The sequence below is a fragment of the Protomyces lactucae-debilis genome (genome assembly GCF_002105105.1).
Source record: "Protomyces lactucae-debilis strain 12-1054 chromosome Unknown BCR37scaffold_6, whole genome shotgun sequence".
Taxonomy (NCBI): Eukaryota; Fungi; Ascomycota; class Taphrinomycetes; order Taphrinales; family Protomycetaceae; genus Protomyces; species Protomyces lactucae-debilis.
The window spans coordinates 521,580-539,220 of NW_024467998.1; the positions used below are offsets into that span (position 1 = coordinate 521,580).

Below are 17,641 nucleotides of genomic sequence, written 5' to 3' on the forward strand. Positions count from 1 at the left end.
CGGACGGCAGTCTTGGTGCTTTGCGGGGGTGCTGATTCGAGACGCGCCTGCGCCATCTCTTCCTTGGACATGGCACCTTTGCAGATCTGTCGTTGACGATGACGGTTCAAGGCGTCCATGCGGGAGAAGCCTTTGCTGCAACCACAGACGAAGTCCTTGGAGGGTCCATGAATGCGTGCATGTCGTAGGAGATCATGCCTGCGCACGAAGCCAGCAGCGCACACGGTGCAACGGAACGGTCGATCGGCGAGGTGTGTTTGGATGTGAGACTGGATGTTGTACTTGCGACCGAAGCGGCGCATACATCCGCCATAGAGACAGATGTACTTGCCATCTGCAGGATCGGGTCCCGACATGAAGGAAGACATGGTTTCAGCTGGTACTTGAGAGCGCCTGCCTTTGGGCGGTGAGGACCGAAGATCTGGTCCCTTGAGCTGATGCCTGTGTGCATCCTCGTCGACAGTCGTGACTCGCCATGCGTACTTGGGTGAATGCGGCGGCGATGGGAGGGGTTGGTGCGGCTGCTGCTGATGATGGTGATGCTGCTGCTGTGGGTGCATGTACTGTGGATCGTAGAAGGAATTGTACATAGGACCGGCCTCGTACGAATTCATGAGCATGGCTTTGGAGTGAAGAGGAGGATGAGAAGAAGGAGAGTCCTTGACGCAAAGCAAAGTCCTACCAGAGGAGCTTGTGCAGTGTGTGCAAGAAGGTTGCAGAGATGCTTCCTGGTGGGGATGCGCTGCTTTTTCTCTGGGCTCAAGGTTCAGCGACTTGAACTGACTTCAGTCGCTCGATGACTGTTGCAGTCCAACGGCCAGGCGCTTAACGGTCGGGACTTTGTGAGGCGAAGGTCAACAAGGGCGCTGAGCAGGACGGGCCTTTGATTTGCAGAGAGCAGCAGCCAGCGGTAAGTGAGCAATGAGCAGTGGGCAGCTGATGTGATTGACTGGAGCAGCTTCACATTCCCCAGCAGCTGACTATATAGCATTCCACCGATTCCACACACAGCGGCAGAAATGTCCAAATGACGCGCACGCAAGTAGGTGCAGAGAGTCAGAGACGCTTTCGTGACTCACAGAGCGATATCGCAGCAGGTACTATGTAAGCTGCCTACTGTATCTGAGCAAGGATGAGCCACTTGCAGCAGGAGCCAGGCTGCTTTGTGCGACCTGATGGAGTTTGTTGTTTCGCGTTCCCGGTCGAGCTGCGTCCAAAAGCGGCGACGGCCCAGATGGTGGCTTGAGGGGATGAGATGGGCAGCCAGTCACAGTCACAGACTCACATGGACAATTATATACGTCACAGTCGACTGGTGATTCGTGGTGAAGGGCCGATGAAGCTATGAATCTATGATAGACTGATAGAGGATCATATTCATAGAGCAGGTACCAGGCAGTAGGTAGACCATGATCCAATCGCTAAATTGAACCCATCGTTTAGGCGCCATCTGATTATTTCCAAGATCAGGGCGACCGCGTTCGACAGGGTTGCGATCTCTATCTGAAAACCTTCGCTTGACGTCCGGCTGACCTGTACCGTAGCCCGTAGGCTGTACGGCAGTTGTGAGTCTTGTAACACTTGCTATTCTTGACAGAGCCTGAAGCTTGCTAAAGCATGACACAGCTCGACTTACATGTACCTGCGAGGGCGATAAGCCCGTCGCAGCACCTACAACCTGAGGCTCCATATGAAACTTATTCAATACCGCCAGCACTTCAAGTAGAAGAACGTTTCTTCAAGTGCCCAGTCTCTCATGACAACCCAAATGGTCCACATTTGGACGTCTTTGTGCGCATATGTCGCAGTCTTGCTCGATCACACACCTCCGCTACAACTACGCAACCCAAACAAGAGTCTCCATATATACTCTTTCTGCAGGGTGGACCAGGCTTTGAATGCTCTTCTTCCACGCCAGCCTACGCAGGCGTTCTCAAAGTGCTCATTGACCGCGGCTATACAGTGCTTTATCTTGATCAGCGGGGCACAGGATTGTCAACGTGCTTGACAGCTGAGCTCCTTGCCAAGCAGGGCTCGCTGGCGCACCAGGTCGAATTTTGCAAGCACTTTAGAGCAGACTCAATTGTCAAAGATTGCGAGCTCATTCGAAAGCACCTGACGAGTGATCGTCAAGAGAAGCGCTGGACCCTGCTAGGTCAGAGTTTTGGCGGCTTTTGCGAGCTCACCTACCTATCATTCTTTCCCGAGGCGCTTCAAGCTGTCATCAATACTGGCGGTATGGCACCTGTACTCGACGTCGCGCCAATGCCTGTATACGAGCGCATCATCAATAAAATCAAGCAAGCCAATGAAGAGTACTATGCAAAGTTCCCTCAGGATGTTGTGCGTGTCCGGCATATTCACCAATTTCTAGTCCGTCATGCTCCAAAGACACCTAATGGAGGAACGTTGACTTGTAATCGCTTCCGACAACTCGGCCTTGACCTGGGCATGCACGGAGGCTACAACCGGCTGCACAACCTTGTGTTTCGCGCACACACCGACATCGTCCAATCTGGTATGCTCGGGTACAGAACACTCGAAATGATTGAAGCGGCTGCATCATACGACTCTGTGCCGATTTACAGCGTGTTGCACGAAAGCATCTACTGTCAAGAACCAGGAGCCACTGACTGGGCAGCAGCGAAAGTATTCCAGGCACAGCTCAGCAGACTTGATCACTATTTCATTGGTGAAATCATCTTGCCTACAATGTTTGACGACTACGCTGGATTGCGGCCATTCAAGGACGTTGCATTTGAACTTGCCAAGAGGCAGGACTGGACTCCACTGTACAACCTCGAGCAGCTGCAAAAGAACCGTGTTCCCATCGTGACTGCCATTTATATCGACGACATGTTTGTGCACTTGGATGCGGGGCTTGCAACCGCAAAACACATTGGCAACTGCAAAGAGCTCATCACGAATAGATGGCTGCATAATGCGCTGAGACACGAGCCACATGAACTGCTTGGCTACCTTTTTGGACTTTTGCAGGAATTTTAAGGCTTTACTGCTCTGCAGTCTGACCTTCGCGCTCCATACGCCGTTGTTCTACGCTCCCTGTTTCTGTTAGTTGCATTTGAGAAGCAGGCCAACTCACAATTATATATTCTGGCTGTATTCACCTCCATGGTGGTAATCTGTTCTCGAATGAACTCAAGGTTCTCTTCTGTCGTCTTGAGAGAAGCCTCGGCAGTATTAAGCCTTTCCGAGAGCATCTCTTGTGCCTCTGGTATCGGGTACTCGACCATGACATTAGCCTGATTTTGTTAGCATTTGCGATAGACATTCAATTGACAAACTCCTAGCCAAATGTTGACAGTCTCTGTATGTGACACTTCCGCTTTAGCATACAAAGTATCGTTGAGCTCAAAGTCAACAACCAAATCTGGGTCGTCTGCTTTGCGTGCACCAAGAAACTCGACCGTTTGCAGCGTTTTGCGAATATCAGGAATCTTCTCCATCAAATTGGCCGCCGTCTTTTGCAGACTCTCTTGCATAAATTTGTACTTGGCAATCGCTTCTTGGAACTGCTGGATGACGCGATCGACGTCTTCAGTCGAGGTAACAAAGTCTGCAACATTTGCAACAAAGGGCGCCCGTGGAATACCTCCGTGACTGGTGGATTAGCGTAGATCTTAGTGAGATGCAAGCATACTCAGGGCCCGGAATGAGCAAGTCTTCGGCCGACATGACGAGAGAGGCCAGTTGACTGAACGTTATCAAACTACCCGGTTGCGTGTCGACACTAAAGCGCGAGTCTGCGCGACTTCTCACGGAAGTTCTGCAGGATCAGATGACATGCACTCAAAAACTCCTATAGCCTAGGCTTGTGCTCATGATCTATCTGTATGCCCTGGCCTTTCTGGCTCTTACTCAGCATCACAAGCTGTCAACTCAATTCGAGTTACGAGGCTTTGAAAGACTCAAGGTGCGTGGGCTGCTACTGCGACGGCGCCAACAAAGATGTGATCAGTAGAGGCAACTGGAAAAAGCTGAGCCTTCCTTTAATCGACACGCCCCTCGATGCATTCATTGAGTCTTATGTGTGCTGCCAAATGACTGCGTGTGTAGCCTTCTGGAACGCAGATATCATTTTCCAGGCGCAGACTACCATCTCTGTTCCTGGATATGAACGTGACATGCGTGAGCTTCTGTGTAGCTCAAGCTCATCAAGTCTACATAAGCGCAACATGCTAGCTTGCAAGCTACAATGAAGCGCTTTAGCCGTATAGCGCAAATGCATTATTGCCGGTCCTGGGAGGCAGACCGCGGTCGGGTCTCGGATATCACGACTGAATCACAGCGGGCTTCTTTGACAGCGCAATCAGATCACAAAACGCTGAAGATTAATTCACTGGACTGGCGACTGGTGCCAAGCTGAGCTGGCACGGAGAGAATTACAGGCTCGCAGCGCTTGATGAGATTTCCTTTATGAACCGTGACTCTCGCAGTCCTCTGCTGAGTCTGTTCACGTAGAGCGCGGACTGTGCCCAGTGCCCGACATTGAGGTGCGAGACATGGGTCAAGGATCTGAGACTGCTTCTGCTACCAGAATCCACAGTTTCTGCCCGAAGCAGCCTCTCGCATTTGGGATGACAGGGCTGCCCAAGTCCCAGGAAACCCAAAATTGGCAGCCACCGCTTGGGGGTGACACAAAAAGCACAGCGAGATGGCTGGAAGGCCCAAGACGCGCCGCGAAAATTGCAACAAGACCGGCGACTGCTTCGAGCAAGAGAGTAATGCGCTGCTCAATGCGGCAGTCTTCTAGGGACGTCAAAGAACTTTCGGCGTCGAATGCCAGTATGTCACAGCTCACAGCTGCAGACTGCAGTATACAAAAGAAGGGCGACCGGCCCTCTCACACTCTGCTTCTACCGTTGACCATCTCCTACCTGCTATTGCTGCGCATCAACCTGTTCTCTGGCAGACGCAATCATGCAGGGCTTGACAAACATCTTTCTGCTCGGTGCACTAGGCCTGGTCACCGCAGCACCAGCACCCGGTAGTACAACAACGCGCGTGGGAAGACCTGCACCAGTTGTGACGGCACCTCCTGTCGCCATTCAAGACACTGTCGTGCCTATCGTTGATTTGGGCATTGAACCCACCGTTCTCCGGATACCTGTCAAGGTCAACCCTGCCTTTACGCCTAACGTCACATCTGCCCGTGCGGCTGCTCAGGCCAAGTATGCCCTGCTCAGGGAGCTGCGTCGCAGGCATCTCGAGCAAGAGGAGGCAGAAGAGCTAGTGCTGGCTAAGCGGCAAGGCAAGCCAAAGGCAATCGTCACACAGATCGCTCAGGCGAGACCAGCCAAAGTGACCACCACAGCTGCAGCTGCACGCGTCCAGACAACCAAGGCAATTTCAAGCTCTTCTTCATCTCGCTCGAGCTCATCCTCAAGCTCTAGCTCTTCTTCCTCGAAAACAAGCTCGAGCTCTACATCCACGAGGGCCTCATCCACTTCGTCATCTTTGAGCGTGCCATCGATGCTCTCACTTTATGCAAAGAACATCATGCTCGACTCTGAGTTCCTCTCGGATATCGCGATTGGTAGCAACAACGACGTGGTCAGTGTCATCATGGATACTGGTTCGGCTGACTTGTGGATGTTTTCGACAGAGTGCCAGACGTGCCAGACGACCAGCCCACACAAGTACTATCGTCCACGAGACTCGACCACATTTTACAACTCCTCGACTACCTTTGAGCTTCGCTATGGCGATGGCTCGTATACTGCAGGTACAGTCGGTTCCGATACTGTCACTGTAGCTGGTGCTCCCATTCAGGGTCAGTCTATCGACGTTCCCTGGCACATCTCGGCAAATCTGCTCAGCAACGCCATGGACGGCATCATGGGTCTTGGCTTCCCGAGCCTGTCCCAAATCAGAATGCCGACGCCATTGTCCAACATGCTCACACAAAAGATTATCCCAAAGGCTGTCTTGGGTCTGCAGTACATCAAGACTCGTCAGTGGAGTTACGAGGGCGGTGGTGGCGCTTGGACTTTTGGTGGTTGGGACACGAGCGCAATTGTCGGTGCTTTGACATGGGTTGACATTACTGAACCCGTTTACTGGAAGATCAACTTGCCCAAGGTGAGGGTCGGTAGTGTCTATGAGTATGTTCCTACTCAGCAGGTCATTGTTGATTCCGGTACCACACTCATTTTGCTCGACCCGACTTCGGTGGCCAACATTCACAAGTACTTGCCTGGTGGACGACTGTCCGCTACAGATGGAACTGGTCATTGGCAAATCTTTTGCAATGCCACGTCTGACTACTATACCGGATCACGAAACGTCTACTTTTCGATTGGTGGCAAAGACTGGGGCGTGCCTGCCAGAGATTTGGCATGGTACCCAGAGCAAGCTTACCCAGGATACTGCTACTCACTCATTCAACCTTGGGGCGAATCCTTTGGCATTCTTGGTGTGGCGTTCTTGAAGAATGTCTATGCCGTCTTTGATCAAGACAGAGCCAAGTTTGGTCTAGGTACTCGAACAGATGTCCCTGCGATTGTAGATTAGTAACGGCGAGAAGGAAGATTTGCATTAGAAGCGACAAGCGGTCATCATATAGCATAGTGATACAATTAATTACTCGGGATCAGACTTCGCTGGATATAGGGACCCTCATCGACGAAGCTCGAATCGGTCGTACTCCTTCCAACGCGGCTCGCGCAGCTCTGGTGCTTCTTCCGCCTTGAGCACTTGCGCGCTCTCTTGCGCAATATCATCTTGCTGCAGCGTAGGGTCTGTCGCTGCATCAACATGCTGCGTCTTGCCATTTGAGTAGCGCACATCAACCGAGCCATCCTCATTCCCAAAGTAGGCCACCTCAGCCATGCCAACAAACAAGCCACATTCAACAACACCCACAAGTTGCTTGATGTCGTGCTCGAGCGTTTTGGGGTCTTTGCCAAGGGGGAACGGAGCATCGATGATGAAGTTGCCATTGTCAGTCAGAACTGGTCCAGCCTTGGCTTTACCTCCCATACGCAATGCAGGCTCTTGCGCGCCCATCTCAAGCAAGTCTCGAATGACTTTAGCATGCGCAAGCGGTACCACCTCGATCGGAATCCCTTGAGCCCACTTCTCGCCGAGCTGCTTGGAATTCTTGCGGTAATCTGCAACAATGACAAACTTCTTGGCACATGAGGCTACGAGCTTTTCCTGGAAAAGACAAGCACCGCCGCCTTTGATACATTGAAGATTGGCATCTACTTCATCGGCACCATCAAATGCGACGTCAATGACAGGGAATCCATCAATCTCTCCGAGACGCAGGCGACCACCCGTTATCAACTCTTTGGACTGGAAGCCAGTGGGTATGAATGTAATTTGTGACGTGTCGTCACGCATGAGGATACGCTCTACCGCATAGATGACTGTCGAGCCTGAGCCAATGCCGATGACTTTTGCGTCCTTTGGGAAATGGTCGTCGACCGCCTTGTGTGCTGCAAGTCGCTTTGATGCTTCCACTGGTGCCAATGTCGCAGGATCTGGGAATGTCAAGTCATGATCCTTGACACGACGCACAGCATGAGCAAGCCGGACGTCATTCAGTGCGAGGTGATCCAATTTTGGCGGAGATTTGAGGCTGCGCAACGAACCAAGCGTTGCGCTATTTCTCGACGATGTTGACATTTCGCTATTGGCAGCTGAAATTGGCTTGGGTCGAGCAGACATTGCTCTGTGCCAGGATCGCAGATACAGGCCGGCGTATCGCGCAATATTGAGACGATGCAGAGCAGCCGGCAGAAAGAAAGTGCGATCAATCCTTCCAAGTTTGCGAAAGTTGGCGATACGAGGAGCAGTCACAACTCGCCCCGGGCACTGCGCATAGTAGAAGTATGCCAAGCAACGAGCTAAGATACCAGAGCCGTTGACTCCAGTGGACAGCCTGACTCATTCTGGCTTGGATGCCAGGGTTTGTGCTTCGCGTGCGTGCGAATACGCCCGGGCATGCGGTCGTGCACAATATAATGGTTCAAGGAGTAATTGTGCTGGACAATCAGCTGAGTGCTCAAAGCTCAATGAGAGGCCGTACCCAAAGAGATTGTTCCTCAAGCTCGTTTATGCAGTGCAGGCCTTTCCGCAGCTCTTGACTGATCGCACGCATTCGGGAGCTTGTCATGGACAATGCGAACATATCATGAAGCGTGCAATTAGAGCAGATCTCAATGAGAAGCTCATCTGGAAGATCTTCAAGAGAGAGCAGCATCTTCAAAGCAAGGCAAACGATGGCGCCTCGCCTTGTAGCAGGGTATGTCCCAGCTGCAGCCAGCGAAGGTTTGATTTCGGGCGATGCAGTGCATCTCGAAACACCGATCCAACCATTTGCCTCGCGTACCAGCTCACTGCGTGCTGCAGACCAGTTCATAGAGCATCTCAAGATGAAATCAAGCTCACGCAGACTCTACTTCTTCGGTAGTGTCTATTGATCGCGAGCTTGAAAAACAATGACGCCACGCTGCAAACACACCTCTCTGAGGATGCTCTGCCCCCAAACAGCAGATAGTCCAGCATTACTGCCGCGGAAATCTCAGCAAATAACTTCGCATGACCATGCGTTTGCGTCATGGTGGCCTGTTTGCAGCAAAACAAAATAGTGCGGACACGCAGAGAAGCTGAAACGTTATCGGTATCTCTTTAAACGGTCAAGCGGGCCTGAACTGCATCTGCTCCACCAACGGTCTCAGATGGGATTGCTACCGGCAGACAAATGTTTATTGGCTCTGTGTCTGCATCCGTTCAAATAAGTACGCGTAGCTTCTGTCTATGTTCCATCAACGCGAGTCATGCTTTACGCTACAGTTCTCCTGGTTGGATTTGCACTTGCATCACCTCTTCCAGCACCACAATTCCGTGGACAACGTCCTGGTGCAGGATGTGCTGCGTATGAAATCATTGCGGCTCGTGGAGTATGTTTCCATCGCCATGCCAATCCACTGACCGTGCAGACTACCGAGAGTCAGAGAAATCCCATGGGCGAACGGGCTTTCGTCAGTGGCATCATGAGGGCTGTCCCGGGAGGGAAGAAGTACGAGGCCGTCTATCCTGCATCCTTCGAGACCATCACTGTTGGCCCGAGCATTGCTACACGAGACATGGTCAAGCACTTGGATCAGCAAGCCCAAGCGTGTCCTGGTCAGCCTTTCGTGCTGTAAGTCGCACTCCAAAGCTGCAATTGTCTTCGAGTCTAACAGTAGCTTTGGGTACTCGCAAGGTGCAATGTCAATCGTAACGCTTATGAATGATCGGGGGTTCCAGAAACATGCGCCCAACATGGCAGGCATGTCTCCTTATATCTTTTGAACTTGTCTAACGTCAGCTTCTGTACTCTACGGGAATCCTTATTGGACAAGACAAAATGCCGGAGATACAAATGCAGGAACAGCGAGGACCGGTCGTGGCACTTTCGGGAATATGAAATCTGTGCCGCAGCCTTTGCGACCCGCCACCCGGGATTACTGTAACAAGGACGATCTTTTTTGTGCCGGTGGAGCCAGTCTGCTAGTTCATCTCAGTTACGCTCAATCGCCTGCAAGTGCAGATTCCGTCAAATTCTCTGTCGAACGGTTGCAAGCTGTTTTGGGTGCAAAGCAGAATGGCGCTGCTGCAGCAGAGCCGCAAGCTGCCTGACTTGCAATAAGTGGCAGTGAAGAGACGTGGGAGTGCTACAGGATTGAGCGTGATGATGATGATGAGAATCGGAAGAGATATGATATATGAACTATGCTCGTTAGATGTGCCTCCAGTGATCAGTGACAGTGTCCGCGGCCGTTACGGGAATTCTGCCAGTGCAGCTCAACAACTTCCCATCTGAAATTACAAACAACTAGGCCCAAGGGGTAAAGGCTCCTCAACTGGAAGCACAATTGTAAGGAGTCAAAGACCGCTACAGACTGTGACAGAGCCTGTCTGATGGCAGCTAGTCACTCTAACGGGCGAAATCTCCTGTCTGGGTATCTAGAGGAGGTAATAGAAGGTACGTCTCTGGTAAGAAAGCTGTATCCTCCATTCTTATATAATGCGCAGGAGGAGGTCAGTCCGAGCGACCTCACCTACAAAGGCACCCGTAGAATGAACGCCGAAATGATCAAGCATTCTGAAGCCTAAAGCATTGGACAAACTGGCAGTCTTTGAGCGCCCGCTCAGATACCTTGACAGCATTCGATACGTTGACTGGTGACTAGAGGACACGGCCAAGGGTCCGCCGCAAAAAACACGAAGAACACTGTCAAAAGACTACTCGATGATCTTGTTGCTATCTGACTATCTAGGAGCCCAATTGCGAAGCCACTTGTCTCGGGCAAGTCCAATATCGGACAAGCCTTTTCAGCCCCCCCCCCCCCCCCCCCCCCTCTCCTGAACTTATCGGAAGCCACGACCAGACGCTGCCTAAAGAACCTGTAGACCATCGACCCATATCTTGGCAATGTTGCGATCATCTCCATTGAAGACCCATTTGTCAAAAATGCGACGATCTTCTTCTCCGTCGAATATTTCCACACGGCCGTTGCGTTCGCTCGAGAGATCAATCAAAAGGGCATCAAAGCACTTGCCAACAAGGAAATTACCCAGACGGTCGCTGATGCCACAGACCTTTGCACCACCTAGCGTGGCCATATAAATTGCTTCTTCGACTCCCAAGATGAGTCGCTTGTCGCCTGTGTGAATTGCACGATGTCTAGAGACACCACAAGCAAGCTTTGCCTGGTCGAGAACTGAGGCGGTATAGCCACCAGACACATCAGTGCCGAGTCCGACGTTCAGGCCAAGGTCCAACATCTCTCGGATTGGCGCTTCTCCAGACTGCAAAGCAGTGTTTGATGCTGGGCAGTGGGCAATACCTGCCCCTCGCTTCTTGATCAGGGCCAACTCTTCGTCTGAGAGATGGACAGCATGTGCAAGGATCGTCTTGTCGGTTAGAAGGCCATGATCATCATACACACCCGTATAGTGCGCCGAGTTTGGAAACATGTCGGCAACCATGTCAATCTCAGCAAGATTCTCGGAGATGTGAGTCTGAATTGGTAGCTTTTCTGCATGGGCGAGCTTGCCAAGGTCATGCAGCAAGTCTGAAGTACAACTCGGCGCAAATCTTGGCGTTATGATTGCCTTGATATGTTCGCCTGTTGGATCAATCTGACGGCAGTGCTGAATGCAATCACGCGTGCTAGCCATGCTTTCTTCATGAGTTTCTCGGTACCAGTCTGGGCTCAAGTCGGTATTCATGTTGCATTTGCCAATGAAGGCGCGCTGTCCAGCAGCGAGGCAGATCTCTGCAAGCAGCTTGGTTGCAGGTGCATGAATTGACGAAAAGTAAGAAGCAGTGGTTGTGCCTTGTCGCAAGGTCTGCCGAACCAAACGGCTGTATACTTCTTTGGCCTTGGATAAGTCAGACATGCCACTCTCAGTAGGCAGAGCATACTTTTGCAACCAGTCGAGCAATGGTAAATCCATGCCAAACCCGGCCAGCGGGAATTGTGGAGCATGAATATGAACATCACAGAAAGACGGCGTGATGAACTGATCCTTTGAAAGCTGAATTCTAGCCGCATCTTTATACTCGGACTCGATCAATTGAGCAAAGCCCTCGCTATCGACATGATCTGCTTCGCAGAGAAAAGTGATGATACCATTCTTGACGCCAAGAAGACCGTCAGGAATGATCTCTAGCTGGTCAGAAGCTAAGGAGTGACAGATCCGTCCTCTAAATATAAGAGACATTCTGCAAAATGGACAAAGAACCTCGCGAATGGATGAAGCAAGAGTGTCTTCCAGAGACGATTGAAGGGAAGACGCAGAGCTGTAGCAGTTGCCCAGAGTCGGGTTAGCCCGAAGGCGGTCTCTGGTTGGCTGAAGATTAGTTGATGCGATCAGATGGCTAACTCAAATGACTTGGTGCTACAGTTCTGTACAACATGCTCTTCTGACACTCGGTAAATACTAAAGCAGGATCCCAAACGCTTTCTAAAAATTTAGATCAGCAAACCTAAATGCTCTCACTGATGCTCGAAGTGTCTTGTCGCACATCTTTGGTCCTCTTCAAAACATCATTGCGATTCTGCTCGACTCGAGCCTTGTTCTTGCGCATCCAGAGGAAGATTGCAAGCGGTTGAACCAACAACCCAACGGCAATCCAGGCGATGATGACACCGAAATTCAGGCCAAGGGTGTTCTTAGTGCCGAAAATGACTGCTTTGCTGCCAGTCAGCAAATGCCTGAAAGGCCAAGCAAGTCCCCAACGGTAAAAGTTACTGAGGAACTCAATCGGATAGAAACCTGCAGTAACATTACTGACTACCCAGAAGACGAAGAAGACTGCAGTGAATGGCTGGCCAATCAAATCGTTCACGTTGCTAATCGTCAGACCGAAACTGATCATACCACACCAACTGAGCAGCCAGTAGATGACATAGCCTGCTGTACCGTAATGACGGTCGAAAGGTACTTGCCAAACGACTGAAAGGAGAAGATAGATCGCAGAAAGGAGCAGGAAGATCACGGGCAAGGCCGCCATTCTCAGAAGATAGAATGTCCTAGTCCCCACTTTGCCGAGCAATTGCAGAAAGAGCTGTTCGAACATAATGACAGTGATGAAGGAAGCAATGATAATGTAAATTGATCCAATCTCAGTCGATGCTTCTGCGGTGGTGGGCATGTATGGAGCCTTGTTGACAAGAGTGAAGCCGACTGGTATTGGTGTTCTTAGCTGAGTCGCCAAGGCCGCAGCATTTCCTTCATTCTGCTGTAGTAAAGACGACTGCTTGTTGGTCGTGAAATTGGAGACAAACTCGTTCAAGAATGTAGTGAGCTTTGGCAGAATGAGCTCTGAAATGATGAGTGCGTTGCGGCCTTCTTGATACAAGACCTGGAGAGCTTCATTAGGCTTATAACTGTTATTTCCAGTGGTCAGCGCAGTGTTCATTCGATCTGTCGCTCCAGGTACAGCAACAATGCCAACCCAGAAGTCTTCATTCTGCAGCGCTTTGAGAGCAGCTTCCTGTGTCGGATATTGATTGACGCCTGGTGACACGTATCCGAGCGTGTCTTTTGGAGTGGCGCTACGGCTTGCTTGGCCGAAGGCTTGGATAGCTTGACCAATCTCGCCACCATCAAGATCAATAATCGTCACCGTGGCGACATCCAAATTGAATTGCAGGCTGTGAACGGCTCCCCAGTATCTGCGTATGAGCTTCTGGTTCAACACAAAGCAGAACTTACATGGACAGAATTCCAAAGATGATGGCCGTCAACAGAACCATGAAGAGCGAAGTCATCTTGAACCATTTTTTCCGATCCTCGGCGAGTATGGGACTCCAGAACGAAGGCAGATGTCGCTCATTACGTCTCAAGGTCTCCATATGAGAATTGGTACACTTGCGTGGCGATTGGCGGCTTATATGGATGTGTTGCTCGAGCAAGACTCTTCAGGTGCGCCTGAGCAGATAATGTTCAAAGATGACGACATGCATCTGCGGGAGATCTTACAAATCAGATTCACGGCAACTAGAAGCGAGGAAGAGTGCAGAAGAATAGCAGACAAGTGTCGCGGTGTGAAGTACGCAATGATAGCAGACCAAAACAAGGAAGGCCTTATAAGGAACATGACTGCCTACCGAGATACTCAGCGGCCAAGAGAAAATTTGCCGCGCTTGCCAGACTTGTCCTCGACAGGAACTCCGCGCTCCAGCCTCAGCTTGCGCTCCTCAATCTCCAACTTTTGCTTCTCGAGATCTTCCTTCATTTGCTTGTGACGAGCATACAGCTCCTCCTCCGACTGCTTGAGCTTGGCTTCCTTTTCTTGTACCTTTTGCTGGAAGACGAGTCGCATCTCATTCTCCATCTTGGCAAGCTTCGCCTCGTGCAGCATGCGCTCTTCCTCAGCCTTGGCGGCGGGCGAGACTTCCTTGAAAACAGACTGGTCTTGGGCGACTCCCATCTGCAACAGCTTCTCTGTTCGGTAATTTTCGTACAGTGATTCGCTCGATGTATCCTTGAGTTCCTCCATGTGCGTCTTGATGAGCATCTGTCGCAGCTTGCTAAAGTCACAGTGTTCTTCATTGTCTACCTCGATGACTCCCCATGGGTACTGACGCCCACGCACCTGCTGACCATGGGCGTTTTGCACAAACGAATTGGAGCCAACAATAGCAAAGGGAATCTTTCCCATGATTTCATTATTTTCTGCGGTCGTCTCGTCATCGTCAAGCTCATAGCGCGGTGCTTGGAAAATGCGGATTTTGTGGTGAGCGATGTCCGCCAGAATCCGGGCTTTGGTTGTCGCAATCTCCTCCTCAGTCAATGTGTCGGCCTTTGCAATAACGGGAATCAGGTTGACACGGTGATGCAAGCGCCGCATGAATTCAATCTCCAGGGGTTTGAGGGAATGGCCGGTGGGATCAACGAAAAATATGCAAGCATGCACTCGCTCGTCCTTGATCTCGCGACGATTAGCGCCATTCTCTGCTTCAAGGAAGGCATCGTAGCCCTTTTCAATACGGTCAAGAATAGGCTTCCAGGAGTCTTCGTTGTTGATGAAATCTCCGAAGCCCGGCGTATCAACCACCGTCAATTCCAGGCTGACGCCATCTTCCTGCACAACGGCGGTCTTGCTCTTTGTAGCAACAGTCTTCTCTGGCTTCTCCTGACCAATCAGATAGTCTTTCGGGCCATAGGTAGCACTGTTGAGCAAAGTATTAACCATGGTAGACTTGCCCAAACCCGATTCACCAACAAGCATCATGGTGAACTGGAAGCCCTTGCGCACAGACTTGCGATGCCATTGGTTTGGAAGGTTGGCAAAGCCGACAAAGCCAGTCAGTTTGCGCTTGATGATGTTGGTAGCGGGCACTTGGGGTGCGACTGCTGGCGTAAACTCTTGCGACTGCGCTGCGGGCAGGGGCTGTCTTGTTAGCTCTCGAGCTGACCATCAATCACGGAGAACATACACTTGTGTGTCCGTTGGTATTCTGGTCGCTCTGCCGGTCATAGTCCCTGTCCAAGGGAGGGGCGGGCTGGTAATCTGCGTCCCCTTGGTCTATCTTGTTAGCGCTGCATTCCCATTGTGCAATCGCAACACGCACCTGACATGATCAAGGAAGAAGAAGAAGTGGCAGCAGGTTGGATGCAGCTGATCAGAGACACGAATGAGGCTGTCTCCCTACTGTCACGACCTTTGTTGACTCTCGTCGACGTGTTTGTAGCGAGAATTGGGCGCGTCGTCCAGTTGCGCGTCGGAGTTGGTATGCGGACAGCTACACTGCTGCAGGCGTCCCTCTACCAGGAGTCTATCTACATTGCTTCTACAAGGCTACAGCTAGACTACAAGAGCAGCTAGGCATGGACCATCCCAGAAATGATCGTCACCGTCTTGACCCTCTAGATTCCGACAGCAGTGACAATGAGGAATCATGCACTGCTGCAAATGTGTCACTTCTAGCTGAAGACACAGACGACGGCCAGGCCTCAGAGGAACAATTGACTCCTCTTCAGCCTTACACATTGCAAGTAAGCTCTTCTATCACTGCTACACACATGTATGTGGCTGCCCATGCTGCACTGTCGCCAATTTTGCTGGCTACAGGTGCTACGACCATTGGCTCCGTTATGGACGGTGACTTGCTTGTAGGAACTCTCGCGAGTACGAAGCATCAGCTGATTGTTGCCATCATTCCGGGCCTTCGTGCGAAGCATTGCTATATGTTAGCCCGCTCGCTGCTAAACCTGCTCTCTAAACCCTCGCAAGTGCTGCATATATACACCGCAATTCCGCAAATATCGCTTGAACAATCCTATTCCACCTTGTCTACATCGACTTCAAGCAATCAGAGTACCCTGAAAGTACCGGCGTTCCTCCAAGGCATCGAAGCTGCACTATTAGCATTGGCCGAGGAGGTCAAGCTTGACGCCACTGCCTACGTTTTCAATCAGAACCCGAGTAGAGACGGAGAGCGTTCTATCGACATCAGGAGTGCTATCCAGCTTGTGGAGTCGGAGACAGGCGATTCCCTTGATCTCGATACTGGTCGCAAGGCCTACCAGAGGCTCATCAAAGCATCCAAAGGTCGGCCACCAGAGATGTACTCTTGAGTGGCGAATCGCAGGTTTGCCGCCTACTCCATCAGTGGCGAGACTGCAGTATTGACTTTGCGAGTGATCAGGGCAGCTGCGTTCATACCTGCAATCGTAGCCGTCTCCATGGTTGAGATCCAACGCTCGAACGAATTAGCATAAAACAAATTCTCTGCCACCTCAACTTGGTCAAAGAATTCTGTCGGCACGCTCTTCGGGTACGACTGCCATACATGCCGAAAGACGTCATGGTCTGGTATTGGTAGATCGAACAGGGCGGTCAGGTACGCTTGGGTCACAGTCTCAGATGAGAATACCTTATAGATGTATTCGCCCTCACTGGTTTTGCTGACTGCGCTGAAGCTCAACAGGCTCAATGATTCGCCTTCAACGGTTGTAGTGAGAATCTGCATGGGTGGCTCTTTGCCAAAGCGTCTCGTTGAAGGCCGTTGCGAGGTGGTGATGAGGGTAACGTGCAGTGTCACGTACTCGACTGGCTGCAGAGCTGGTGCGACGGCAGGTATGATAGAAATATTGGATAAAGCCAGTGGTGTGGCGACGAGAACATAGTCAAACGACTGCGACTTGCTTTGACTGCCCTCCATTTGACTGACAATGACCCAAGATGTGTTTTGCCGACTGATGCTGCATACGCGTGTTTGTAACCTCAGACTGGCCTTTGAGTGCTTGATGAGGGCCTCAAATATTCTCCAATTCCCTCCTTTGACTGCAAAAGAAGGAGATTCTGTTACAAAGGAGACGCATCCCAAGACACCATGCATACGCAAGTCCTGTGCATAGTTGACACGCGTAGCAGCTTGGATAAAATCGTCCAGGAACTTTTTGGACACACCTGCTGACTTGAAGCCCTGCTGAGCAGTCTGACGTGTTTCGTCGAGCAAATCAAGTCTGTCTATCAGCTTCGTGATGTGTTCAAATGGGCCAGCATCATAGATTGCGATGAACTTTTCAATGACGGTCGATACATGTCTCGTCGCCCATTTAGGAGACAGACCATACTTCCAAAGCATTCTCAATATAGCTGTTGAGGATGAGGGATTCTTCTCCTTCCATCGCCAGTCGTGCCCATCGAAGATACCTATTGACGACTCGTCCGCAGCGTCCAGCAACTTTCGTGGCTCCTCAAGCGTCAAATTGAATAGCTTGGCAAAGGAGATGAGGTTCTTGTTGACTTCGACGAAGATGGAAGCTCCAAGCTCAACGTCTGCGCCGCCAATGTTGACTGTGGTTGATCGTCCTCCGACACGGTCATTTGCTTCGAACACTGTCAGTTGAGCGCAGCTTGGCAATCCTTGAGACAACTTGTATGCGGCACTAGATCCCCCTGCACCAGCGCCAATGATAGCAATATGCGGACACGCGTGTGAGCTTAGGGACATCGTTGGAACTGAGGGAGGCAGGCTACCAGGAACCCATTGCATGAGCATGACTTTTGAGCGCTACTCAGCGCGGGTCTTTTGATGGTCAACAAAGCGAGAGAGACCTGAAAATAGATCTCAGCTTTTTGCTAGCTTCAACTGATCTTAGTACT

The 17,641-nt window shown here is 51.1% G+C and overlaps 12 protein-coding genes across 12 annotated transcripts; 4 read left to right on the forward strand and 8 right to left on the reverse strand.

The window, feature by feature from the left end:
* Positions 1 to 74: 74 nt before the first annotated feature.
* BCR37DRAFT_345426 (uncharacterized protein) lies at positions 75 to 356 on the reverse strand (the record flags this gene model as incomplete). Its single annotated transcript, XM_040867623.1, has 1 exon — positions 75 to 356. A coding segment is annotated over one exon (282 nt), but the record flags the coding sequence as incomplete, so codon positions are not given.
* Positions 357 to 1,518: 1,162 nt separating this feature from the next.
* On the forward strand, positions 1,519 to 3,308 carry BCR37DRAFT_378516 (alpha/beta-hydrolase). The gene has a single exon (XM_040869062.1). It carries the CDS (start codon positions 1,618 to 1,620, stop codon positions 3,004 to 3,006), a length of 1,389 nt encoding a protein of 462 aa, XP_040726500.1. The 5' UTR covers positions 1,519 to 1,617; the 3' UTR covers positions 3,007 to 3,308.
* BCR37DRAFT_356442 (prefoldin subunit 3) lies at positions 2,933 to 3,767 on the reverse strand. The gene is made up of 4 exons (XM_040868198.1): positions 3,662 to 3,767; positions 3,306 to 3,621; positions 3,104 to 3,263; positions 2,933 to 3,063 (listed from the first exon to the last, which is right to left on the reverse strand). The coding sequence occupies exons 1-4, from the start codon at positions 3,694 to 3,696 to the stop codon at positions 3,011 to 3,013; spliced, it is 564 nt and encodes a 187-aa protein (XP_040726501.1). The 5' UTR covers positions 3,697 to 3,767; the 3' UTR covers positions 2,933 to 3,010.
* A 1,621-nt stretch (positions 3,768 to 5,388) lies between these two features.
* On the forward strand, positions 5,389 to 6,504 carry BCR37DRAFT_356447 (aspartic peptidase domain-containing protein; the record flags this gene model as incomplete). Its single annotated transcript, XM_040868199.1, has 1 exon — positions 5,389 to 6,504. A coding segment is annotated over exon 1 (1,011 nt), but the record flags the coding sequence as incomplete, so codon positions are not given.
* Positions 6,505 to 6,639: 135 nt separating this feature from the next.
* Positions 6,640 to 8,152, reverse strand: BCR37DRAFT_409686 (putative RKI1-D-ribose-5-phosphate ketol-isomerase; the record flags this gene model as incomplete). Its single annotated transcript, XM_040872160.1, has 4 exons — positions 8,057 to 8,152; positions 7,620 to 8,012; positions 6,778 to 7,508; positions 6,640 to 6,747 (listed from the first exon to the last, which is right to left on the reverse strand). Exons 2-4 carry the CDS (start codon positions 7,693 to 7,695, stop codon positions 6,640 to 6,642), a joined length of 915 nt encoding a protein of 304 aa, XP_040726503.1. The 5' UTR covers positions 7,696 to 8,012; positions 8,057 to 8,152.
* BCR37DRAFT_270077 (uncharacterized protein) lies at positions 7,785 to 8,619 on the reverse strand. The gene is made up of 2 exons (XM_040866771.1): positions 8,057 to 8,619; positions 7,785 to 8,012 (listed from the first exon to the last, which is right to left on the reverse strand). The coding sequence occupies exons 1-2, from the start codon at positions 8,387 to 8,389 to the stop codon at positions 7,875 to 7,877; spliced, it is 471 nt and encodes a 156-aa protein (XP_040726504.1). The 5' UTR covers positions 8,390 to 8,619; the 3' UTR covers positions 7,785 to 7,874.
* On the forward strand, positions 8,599 to 9,933 carry BCR37DRAFT_270635 (cutinase). The gene is made up of 4 exons (XM_040866772.1): positions 8,599 to 8,930; positions 8,970 to 9,172; positions 9,219 to 9,301; positions 9,341 to 9,933. Exons 1-4 carry the CDS (start codon positions 8,808 to 8,810, stop codon positions 9,649 to 9,651), a joined length of 720 nt encoding a protein of 239 aa, XP_040726505.1. The 5' UTR covers positions 8,599 to 8,807; the 3' UTR covers positions 9,652 to 9,933.
* Positions 9,934 to 10,367: 434 nt separating this feature from the next.
* Positions 10,368 to 11,581, reverse strand: BCR37DRAFT_378526 (uncharacterized protein). Its single transcript, XM_040869063.1, has one exon. The coding sequence runs from the start codon at positions 11,473 to 11,475 to the stop codon at positions 10,411 to 10,413; it is 1,065 nt and encodes a 354-aa protein (XP_040726506.1). The 5' UTR covers positions 11,476 to 11,581; the 3' UTR covers positions 10,368 to 10,410.
* Positions 11,582 to 11,648: 67 nt separating this feature from the next.
* BCR37DRAFT_271048 (uncharacterized protein) lies at positions 11,649 to 13,510 on the reverse strand. Its single transcript, XM_040866776.1, has 2 exons — positions 13,240 to 13,510; positions 11,649 to 13,199 (listed from the first exon to the last, which is right to left on the reverse strand). The coding sequence occupies exons 1-2, from the start codon at positions 13,377 to 13,379 to the stop codon at positions 12,008 to 12,010; spliced, it is 1,332 nt and encodes a 443-aa protein (XP_040726507.1). The 5' UTR covers positions 13,380 to 13,510; the 3' UTR covers positions 11,649 to 12,007.
* On the reverse strand, positions 13,240 to 15,211 carry BCR37DRAFT_397858 (septin). Its single transcript, XM_040871743.1, has 3 exons — positions 15,102 to 15,211; positions 14,967 to 15,055; positions 13,240 to 14,920 (listed from the first exon to the last, which is right to left on the reverse strand). The coding sequence occupies exons 1-3, from the start codon at positions 15,106 to 15,108 to the stop codon at positions 13,643 to 13,645; spliced, it is 1,374 nt and encodes a 457-aa protein (XP_040726508.1). The 5' UTR covers positions 15,109 to 15,211; the 3' UTR covers positions 13,240 to 13,642.
* A 146-nt stretch (positions 15,212 to 15,357) lies between these two features.
* Positions 15,358 to 16,107, forward strand: BCR37DRAFT_392060 (uncharacterized protein; the record flags this gene model as incomplete). The annotated part of the gene is made up of 1 exon (XM_040871099.1): positions 15,358 to 16,107. One exon carries the CDS (start codon positions 15,358 to 15,360, stop codon positions 16,105 to 16,107), a length of 750 nt encoding a protein of 249 aa, XP_040726509.1.
* Positions 16,108 to 16,172: 65 nt separating this feature from the next.
* On the reverse strand, positions 16,173 to 17,465 carry BCR37DRAFT_334301 (Prenylcysteine lyase-domain-containing protein; the record flags this gene model as incomplete). The annotated part of the gene is made up of 1 exon (XM_040867138.1): positions 16,173 to 17,465. A coding segment is annotated over one exon (1,293 nt), but the record flags the coding sequence as incomplete, so codon positions are not given.
* Positions 17,466 to 17,641: the final 176 nt, after the last annotated feature.

Excerpts from the sequence above, each read along its gene's own strand:
- BCR37DRAFT_378516 (XM_040869062.1), top strand. The coding sequence starts at position 1,618 with ATGACACAGCTCGACTTACATGTACCTGCGAGGGCGATAAGCCCGTCG.
- BCR37DRAFT_356442 (XM_040868198.1), bottom strand. The coding sequence starts at position 3,696 with ATGTCGGCCGAAGACTTGCTCATTCCGGGCCCTGA. Across the intron at positions 3,622-3,661 it reads TTGCTCATTCCGGGCCCTGA|TCACGGAGGTATTCCACGGG; the intron begins GTATGCTTGCAT and ends CTAATCCACCAG. Across the intron at positions 3,064-3,103 it reads TACAGCCAGAATATATAATT|GGAGCGTAGAACAACGGCGT; the intron begins GTGAGTTGGCCT and ends TAACAGAAACAG.
- BCR37DRAFT_270077 (XM_040866771.1), bottom strand. The coding sequence starts at position 8,389 with ATGAACTGGTCTGCAGCACGCAGTGAGCTGGTACGCGAGGCAAATGGT. Across the intron at positions 8,013-8,056 it reads TTGAGGAACAATCTCTTTGG|CACAATTACTCCTTGAACCA; the intron begins GTACGGCCTCTC and ends CTGATTGTCCAG.
- BCR37DRAFT_270635 (XM_040866772.1), top strand. The coding sequence starts at position 8,808 with ATGCTTTACGCTACAGTTCTCCTGGTTGGATTTGCACTTGCATCACCT. Across the intron at positions 9,173-9,218 it reads CCTGGTCAGCCTTTCGTGCT|CTTTGGGTACTCGCAAGGTG; the intron begins GTAAGTCGCACT and ends GTCTAACAGTAG. Across the intron at positions 9,302-9,340 it reads ACATGCGCCCAACATGGCAG|CTTCTGTACTCTACGGGAAT; the intron begins GCATGTCTCCTT and ends GTCTAACGTCAG.
- BCR37DRAFT_378526 (XM_040869063.1), bottom strand. The coding sequence starts at position 11,475 with ATGGATTTACCATTGCTCGACTGGTTGCAAAAGTATGCTCTGCCTACT.
- BCR37DRAFT_271048 (XM_040866776.1), bottom strand. The coding sequence starts at position 13,379 with ATGGAGACCTTGAGACGTAATGAGCGACATCTGCCTTCGTTCTGGAGT. Across the intron at positions 13,200-13,239 it reads ATCTTTGGAATTCTGTCCAT|ATACTGGGGAGCCGTTCACA; the intron begins GTAAGTTCTGCT and ends GCTCATACGCAG.
- BCR37DRAFT_397858 (XM_040871743.1), bottom strand. Across the intron at positions 14,921-14,966 it reads ATACCAACGGACACACAAGT|CCCCTGCCCGCAGCGCAGTC; the intron begins GTATGTTCTCCG and ends CTAACAAGACAG.